This window comes from Hevea brasiliensis, chromosome 6 (genome assembly GCF_030052815.1).
Source record: "Hevea brasiliensis isolate MT/VB/25A 57/8 chromosome 6, ASM3005281v1, whole genome shotgun sequence".
Lineage (NCBI taxonomy): Eukaryota > Viridiplantae > Streptophyta > Magnoliopsida > Malpighiales > Euphorbiaceae > Hevea > Hevea brasiliensis.
Genome location: NC_079498.1, coordinates 1,046,642 through 1,055,585, shown reverse-complemented (window position 1 = coordinate 1,055,585; position 8,944 = coordinate 1,046,642). Strand labels below are relative to the sequence as shown.

The 8,944-nt window shown below is 35.7% G+C and overlaps 1 protein-coding gene across 1 annotated transcript; it reads right to left on the bottom strand.

Annotated features, from left to right (window-relative positions):
- Positions 1 to 4,369: 4,369 nt before the first annotated feature.
- On the bottom strand, positions 4,370 to 7,188 carry LOC110642056 (UPF0481 protein At3g47200). The gene is made up of 3 exons (XM_058148147.1): positions 6,717 to 7,188; positions 6,501 to 6,584; positions 4,370 to 6,264 (listed from the first exon to the last, which is right to left on the bottom strand). Exons 1-3 carry the CDS (start codon positions 6,989 to 6,991, stop codon positions 4,737 to 4,739), a joined length of 1,887 nt encoding a protein of 628 aa, XP_058004130.1. The 5' UTR covers positions 6,992 to 7,188; the 3' UTR covers positions 4,370 to 4,736.
- Between the last annotated feature and the right edge of the window lie 1,756 nt (positions 7,189 to 8,944).

Sequence of the window (8,944 nt, the reverse complement as noted above, 5' to 3'; positions counted from 1 at the left end):
AAATCGTTTTTTAAATTATTATTTTAATAATATTTAAATTAATATTTCCTAAAAATAATTTAGCATTACAATTTCAAATAAATTCTTCATTTTGTTTCATTTAATTACAATATACTTCATTATCATTCATAATTTAGTTGACTTTTGAAAAAGAAAAAAAAAAAAAAGCAGGCTCTAATGACATGTACTCTGATGAAGACTACCAACAGGATGCTCCAAGGCATGGAATGTTGAGGAAAAAATGATAAAGAGACAACACAAAGAAAATAGAAATAAAGTTTGCAGATGCTTTATTGCTTATATCAGAGAGTACCCAAAAAAACAATTGTGATATGCCTATATATAGGCTTATATGGAAACTAAAAAAACAAAATTTTCGGAGGTCCACTACACTATCAGAGTTTTATTAGCAACAGAATCCACTATGCATTTGACCAAAATAAACTCACAATTCTCGGAAACTACTAACAACCCATGAGCCCAAAACTTGGTCAACCTTTGAATCACATCTCAACACTCCCCCTTGATTCAAAGTTGCACACACCAAGTAATCCCCTAATGTAGCAGAACTTCTCTTTTGATAAATCCTTTGTAAGTATGTCTGCCAGCTACTCATTGGTGCTACAATACTTCAAAGTTATCTCCTCTTTTGCAATGAGGTCACAAATGAAATGGTGACGAAGTTCGATATGCTTTGTTCTGCTGTGAAATGTTGGGTTTTTGGTCATGGAGATAATTGTTTTGTTGTCACAAAATATCTCTGTTGCTCCCTTTTGCTCTAGTTGAAGATCAGCTAACAGTCTCCTTAGCCAGATCGTTTGACAAGCTGCTGAAGTTGCTGCAATGTACTCAGCTTCCGAAGTTGACAACGCCACTGTTGCTTGCTTCTTTGAGCTCCAAGTGATCACTCATGATCCTAGAGTGAAAATATTTGCTGAAATACTCCATCTATCATCTAACGAACCTGCCCAATAGCTATTCGTGAACCCACATAATATGAAATTAGAAGTTTTAGAATACCAAATTCCATACTCCATAGTTCCAGCAATATAACGCAAGACTCGCTTTGCTACTTCATAATGAACCTTTGAAGGTTGTTGCATAAACTTGGAAATAACACCAACAGGAAATGCAATGTCGGGTCGAGTGTGTGTTAAATAAATTAGGCCTCCAACCAAGCTTCTAAACCTTCCAACATCTGCCATTTTGGCTCCATCTTCATGCTGCAATTTTTCATTAATATTCATGGGTGTAGCTGCCGGCTTGCAAATAAGCATGCCAAATTTATTGAGAAGGTCTCTAGTGTGTTTCCTTTGTGAAATAAAAATTCCATCTTCATCTTGATGGACTTCAAGGCCAAGGAAATAGTGCAATAAACCCATATCCGACATCTCAAATTCATTCATCATTTGAAACTTGAATTTATCCACAAGAGAGCCAGAGGAGCTAGTGTAAATGATATCATCAACATAAAGGCAAACAATGATGAAATCATTTTTACCTTCCTTTTTCACATACAAGGTGGGCTCGTTCTCACTTCTCATGTACCATTTTTTCTGAAAATACCCATCAATCTTGCTGTACCAAGCTCGAGGGGCCTGCTTCAATCCATACAATGCCTTTTTCAGCATGTACACCTTTGTTTCGTCACCCTCCTTTATGAAACCCTCTGGTTGTGCTACATAAACCTCTTCTTGTAAATCTCCATTGAGGAAAGCCGACTTGACATCAAATTGATAAACAGGCCACTGCAGTTGTGCTGCTAGTGCTAGAATAGTTCTTACAGTTTCAAAGTGAGCTACTGGAGAAAAAGTTTCTTCGAAATCAACGCCTTGTTGTTGAGCATACCCTTAGTCACAAGACGAGCTTTGTGCTTCTGTATGCTTCCATCTGCAGCAAATTTTGTCTTGAACACCCACTTCAATTTAATTGCATTTTTGCCTTCCGGTAAGTCAACCATCTCCCATGTTCCATTCTTCTCGATAGCTTTCATCCCTTCCACCATTACTTTCTACCACTCTTCTTTTTCAGCTGCTTCTTCATAATGTATAGGATCTGAAACAATAAGAGGAAATTGACAAGATGTATATAAGTTAGCCAAAGATCTATACTTTCTTGGTGGTGTCTCATTTGAAGACTCTTCAGGAGACGAGTTTCTGCTTGGTGTTGCTGAAGTTGACAAACTTGGTGACGCTGTGGAGGAACCAGTAGGTGAACTTGCAGGAGTTGGCTCTTGTCTTTCATCTAGAGAAATTTCAATAGGAATCTCTTGTCGCACCTGCTCTTCACCCCAATCCCAGCTCGCACTTTCATCAAATATTACATCCCTTCTAATTGAAATCTTGCCACTAATAGGGTTATACAATCTATATGCTTTGGATTGAGTACAATAACCAATAAAAATGCATTTTTTAGATTTTTCATCAAGCTTTTAACGATCTTGAGAATTTACCAAAGCATAAGCAACACACACAAAGACTCGTAAATGACTTACAGATGGTTTCCTTCCACGCCAAACTTCATATGGAGTTTGATTTATGATAGCCCTTGTTGGTGAGAGATTCAACAAATAGACGGATGTTACTACAGCTTCTGCCTAAAATTGGTTTGAAAGTCCCCTTGCTTGTAACATGCTTCTTGCCATCTCCACAACGGTTCAATTTTTTCATTCAGCGACATCGTTTTGCTCCGGAGTGTAATGAGTTGTTAACTCCCTATGGATGCCATTTTCTTCACAAAACAAATTAAATTCTTTGGATATGAACTCTCCACCTCTATCTGTGCAAAGAACTTTGATGTGACAGTCACTCTGGTTCTCCACCATAGCCTTAAATTTCTGGAACCTACCAAAAGTTTCTGACATGTTTTCTAGAAAATAAACCCAGCTCATGCGACTGAAATCATCAGTAAATAACAAGAAATAACGACTCCCACTCAAGGACTCACTTTGCATTGGCCCACACAAATCAGCATGAATTAGTTCTAAACATTCTGAAGCTCTCCTAGCTTTTCCAATAGGAAATGACTTCCTAATTTGTTTTCCATAAATGCACCCTTCACATAAATCAATAAAGCCAATTTTCGTAAACCCGAGAACCATACATTTTTCACTGAGCAGCTTCAGGCCCTTCATGTTGAGATGCCCGTACTTGAAATGCCATAGCTTCGAGTCATCCTTTACACTTGCAGCAAGGGAAAAATTCTCCATGTTAGAAACATCCAACGAAAACATCTTGTTTGAAGTCATGCTAATATGAACCCTTTGGCCTGATTTCTTATTTTTAATGACACATGCGTTGTCATCAAATAGAACGGAATATCCACCAGCCATCAATTGTCGAACGCTTAATAAATTGTATTCTAAATCAGGTACAAATTGAACGTTGTCCAATACTTTTACTTTACCATGGCTAGTGTCAACTTTCACCGTGCCTTTTCCTTCAACTTGCATCTCCTTATTGTTGCCAAGCTGCACTTTTATCCTTTGTGTCTCATCAAGCTCCTAGAACAAGGATTTGGTGCCCGTCATATGGTTCGAACATTCTTGACTCATGAGCTTGAAGGGATCCCATCAGTTCATCAACGGAAATAACTGACAAATCCTTAGCTTCTTCTATGGCAGCTACCACATGGTCAAATTTTGGAGTCAAGCTTCTCAACACTTTTGCAATAATTGTCTCATCCAAAATCTGCTCATCGTAGGACCGCATTTGACTGACTATTGCCATTGCTCTTGACAAAAAATCAGCAATTGATTCACCATTCTTCATAACCGAAGTTTCAAAATCACGTCTTAGTGATTGTAATTTCACCACTATGACCTTTGAATCACCTTGAAACTCCTTCTGCGGAATTGACCATGCTTGCTTCGATGTGGTTGCCGCTGCAATTCGTGAGAAAATAGTCTCATGGACTGCTTGCTGGAGAATGAACAAGGCTTTGGCATCCCTCTTCTTGGTTTCTCTCAGCCTTTCCTCCTCTTCTTCGTTGGGTTCTAGTATATCAACAAACCCATACTCCACCAAGTCCCATAGCTCCTACGATCTGAGCAATATCTTCACCTTGATGCTCCACCACTCATATTTCTCACCATTGAAAATTGGTATGAGTGGTTGAGAGGAAGAAAAAACTTGTTGCTGCTGCCATTCTTGAACAGCTTTCTTCAAAAACAAAATAATACTCACTCTCGTGTTTCCCTCAAGCACCCAAAAGTGTTTCACTCAATACCCAATGGACCCAAGCCTCACGTTTCACTCAATTGCCCAAAGGACCAAAGCCTCACGTTTCACTAAATTGCCCAAAGGACCAAAGCAGGCTCTGATACCAAATTTGTTGAGGAAAAAATGATAAAGAGACAACACAAAGAAAATAGAAATAAAGTTTGCAGATGCTTTATTGCTTATATCAGAGAGTACCCAAAAAAACAATTGTGATGTGCCTATATATAGGCTTACATGGAAACTAAAAAAACAAAATTTTCGGAGGTCCACTACACTATCAGAGTTTTATTAGCAACAGAATCCACTATGCATTTGACCAAAACAAACTCACAATTCTCGGAAACTACTAACAACCCATGACCCCAAAACTTGGTCAACCTTTGAATCACATCTCAACATGGAATCCCAGAAGCAGCATTTGCCCGGAACTCGTTGTGAAATGGGGAATTTATTCTTTTGCATATGTAACAGCTAGCAGAACCGCCAACCACGCATTGCACAAATTGCTGAAACCATTTAATTGCTTCCCTGACGAGGATTGAAGTACCCATAGGCAGCAAAGAAAGACTGAAACATGGTGAGAATGAGGAGTATGAGAGCAGCTAAAGCAGACATAAATGCCCATGGACTATCAAAATAAGTATACTTGAATTCTGCCCATCTAACATGCCAGGTGTTCTTGTAATACTTATTAACTTCTTCAAACACCTTTGCTAGATAACTCCCTTTGATATTGAAAAGAATATCCTTGCTTACCTCATTGAAGTATTTAACAACTTCTTTATCAGTTCCAAAATAATTCTCAATAATTCCATGTTCCCGCAAGTATCCTGCATCAAAAGTGGTATTGACGAGGCAGCCCATGAAAATAACATATGACGTAAAGTGGCTTGAGTGATCTTTGAAGCATTGTTCAAATGCTACACAATTGAGCAAGAATGAGCCGATAAAATCATCTGTTATCAAACACGGGATTTCAAGAACTCCATGAGGTTTAAATTTAATGTCCAAGAAGCTCTCAGTAGCAGTCCTACTGCTTTGCTTGAACTTGATCCCAGATGCACGGAGCTTCTCGACAGGTTGGATCAATCTAAGATCATCATTGTTAGACGCTTTCTCTTGGGATGAAGGGATAAAAGTAGAGCGAAGAAAGTCTAATAGATGTTTCCAATCGTGGTTATTCTTAAACCTATCTCGGACTTTACGATAATGTTCCGGCATTGAATGATGAAAGAATTTTAAGATGAGTTCTGTCAAAGAGAGACCTTTTCTTGAATCAGCTGAAATTGACCGCTCAAACAAATTTCGAAGAACAAAGAAAGGGATTTGGTTCTCTAGCCTGAGAAGATCCCTGGAAATGGAATAGTATATCCACTGCGACTTGAATATAGGGTCATCAGGATCCTCTTGAACTAACTTTCCAACTATGCAGAGGAGCTCAATAATGAAAATACCATCAAGTATCATCATTTCAATCAGTTGGCGGCTATCAAATCCATCAGTAGACTCTGAATAACATTCCCTTATCTTCTTCTCGTCGATTGCTATGACCTTGTAAAATTCATCCAGTCCAACACCGAATTCTTGAGTTCGATCAAGAACAGCACCAAGAAATCGTCGTTTATGTTGTTGAATCATCTCTAGCTGTTTTGCTCCATAGTGGTATGGTCCAATGGAGACTATCTGAGGTTTAAAGGCCTCGGGGTGAATTTTCACCAGGCTTTGAGGCACTCGAAAGATGGAACAGGAGGCCTTACCAGCTGTTTTGTTCAGCAACTTGGGGACTTGTTCATTGATACTCTCTTCCACGGATTTTAACCATTCCTTATGTTCATCCTCTGGAACGATAATCACAAGTTCACAAGCTCCAGCCTTTTGTTTTTGGTGAAGCTCCGTCCAACGCGGATTTCGTATGAGTTCATTGACTTCCCTTTTGGTCCCAATGCCTCCAAACCGAGGCACTGTCTCAACTGCTGTCTCACTGTCTGATTCTGAGGGCTCAGATTCTTGCCACAGAGATGCTCCTACGATTGGTGATCTACGCCTAGATAATAAATTAAATAATTATTTTTAATTGAACCAAATTTTCAAAAACATCAAACTTGATTTCAATTGTTAAAAGTTGATACTTAAGTTCGAACCCTGGTAGTCCTGGAGACTCTACTAATATCCCATATTGGTTGTAATTATTGATAGTTAAAAGCAATTAAGCCGATGATTAATGAATGTTCAGTTCAATTTGACAATAATTATGGGGTTGAAAAGCTATTTAAAACTTACGGTTTCCTTGGAGTTGAAGCGTACAATTCTTCAATCTCTGGGGGAGGTACTTGTTCAGAGGCTCCGATCTCTGGGTTTTGGTTTCTGCGAAGCAGAAGCAGAGCCACAAATTTTGGTGAAAAAAATATACAATACAAGGAAATTCCATTTTAAATATGAATGAAAAGTAGTAAAGAATATATTGTTTCTAGGAAATGGGTTTAATTTAGCATGTACCTATGTCCATCGTCAGGTATGACCTCCTCATATCGATGCAAAAACTTGAGAAGCAACACCGATGGGTATTCAGAATCAGGAGAAAGTTGGGAGAGCAGCTCGGCGAAAATTCTAGCTCTATAATTTGAATCAATATGCAAATCTGATTCATCAATTGAAACTCTTTCAAGTAACTCATTACTGTCTTTCAGCTTCTGAATCTCCTCCTTTTGTTCATCTTCAAGAAGAGCACGGAACAAACTTGCGGCACGAATACGATCCTTGGTATTGTCCATTATTTCAGCCTTCTTGTTTCTTGCTGGTTCTTTGTGGTTGGGCTCTGTTTGATTTCATATGGATATTAGCTACATTTTTTCTTTCAATTTGGGCCAATTATTGCTTTGTAGAATGAAAGTTGAATTTTCAAAGTTAAACTAATAATTCAGCAAAGGAAATCTCATTATATAAGAAGTCCAAATTTTGATATACGGTTTGTTTGATTTGAAGAGTTTTGGATTTTTATTTTAATGGTGTGGGTTGGGAGGGTGAGCAATAATGTATTTCAATTTTTGTGCACTTCTAAGCCAGTTGTGTCCAATTCTAAGCCAATCAATGATGGATATACTATGTGGACATCATTTTTTTTTTTTTCACCAAATGAAATAAATAAAATATAATTTTTCATTAACTATATATTATTAAAATTAATTTTAAGTTAAATTTAAAAATTTTAAACAAATAATTTTTAAATTAAAAAATAATTTGCCACTATAATTTCAAACAAATTCTAATATAAATGGTTGTTGCATTCGCAAATTTAGTACTATCATATATATATATATATATATATATATATATATATATATATATATATATATATATATATATATATATATATATATATATATATATATATATATATATTATCTTAATAAAAATTTAAAATAAAGTTTTTTTTATATATTTATAAATAAATAAATAACTTTAGATATAAATTCTAAATTTAAATCAGACTATTCAACGGACAATTATTTTTACTTGCATCATTTATTAGCTAAGGCCATTTGTTAGTGGGGGTGGGGCAACAATATAATGTTCAGTTCTAAACCAATTAATTATGGAGAAATTACGTGGACAAAACTCTTTTGTATTTTTTATTTTATTTTGCTAAATAATAATAATAATAATAATAAAATAAATTTCATTTTAAAATTTTATTATAGTAATATTTTTATTTTGCAATTTGCCTTTATCATAGTATAACTAAATGGAATATTATAAGTATATTATATAGTTGTAACTGCATATTTGTCATGATTAGATGTATTTAACAAGTTGATTCTACTATACATCTTATGTTTTACACCTATGATAGACTAGATTTAAAAAAAAAATCCTGAAATTAATATGCCAACTGGAAAACTATTTAAAACTTGCAAAACTAGAAAACTATTTAAAACTTGCAAAACTAGAAAACTATTTAAAACTTGAAAAACTAGAAAGGAAATAAAAAAAAATCACTTTAGATAACATGTGTGCTTAATATAAGAAAGAAACAAGGGACTTTAATGTTCATCCTTAGGGTGTGTTTGGTAGAAGGTTAAAAAATCAAGAGTTAAATGTTACTCTTGTAATTTTTAATATTTAATGAGGGTAATTATTAACTTAGGTCTTGATATATAGTATTTTTATAGAGTTAATTGTATTAATCCGTGTAATTATTTACTCTTTTAATTAATCTTAATTATAATTTTATAGTTTTATTTAGTTAAAAGTTAATTTCTTTCATTTTAATTGATGTTTGTTATTTTTAGGGAAAAATTATAATGAAGAATGAAGAATTGGAGAGAAGTCTAAAATTGAACAGAAAATCTCACCCCCAACTATGAGATTCACATGATTAGCTGTGGGATTGAAGAAACAAGTATGGCCTCTTGTGAGATGGAAGAAGGGCGTATGGCCAACCATGGGATTGCTTTCTACACGCATGGCTGGCCATGAGATGATCTTTTGAGAGTATTTTTCACCCTATAGAATTGTGACACCTCACCAAGTGAAGAAGAAGAGTCAAAATTAGAGTGAATTAGAGATTTTAAAGAAGAGGAGAGGAAGAGACGGTTTTGGAGGTCTCTTGGCACCCAAACACTCTAAAAAACTTCATTGTGTAGAAACAACAAGAATTTGAAGAGGATTTTCTTGGAGCATTTGGATGCTAGAGCAAGGGTTCTCCATCAAGCATACTTAGAGTT

Bases quoted from the DNA above. Each gene is read 5' to 3' on its own strand.
- LOC110642056 (XM_058148147.1), bottom strand. From the start codon at position 6,991: ATGGACAATACCAAGGATCGTATTCGTGCCGCAAGTTTGTTCCGTGCT. The intron at 6,585-6,716 runs GTACATGCTAAA...TCTGCTTCGCAG, and splicing joins ATACCTGACGATGGACATAG to AAACCAAAACCCAGAGATCG. The intron at 6,265-6,500 runs GTAAGTTTTAAA...TTTATTATCTAG, and splicing joins GCTTCAACTCCAAGGAAACC to GCGTAGATCACCAATCGTAG.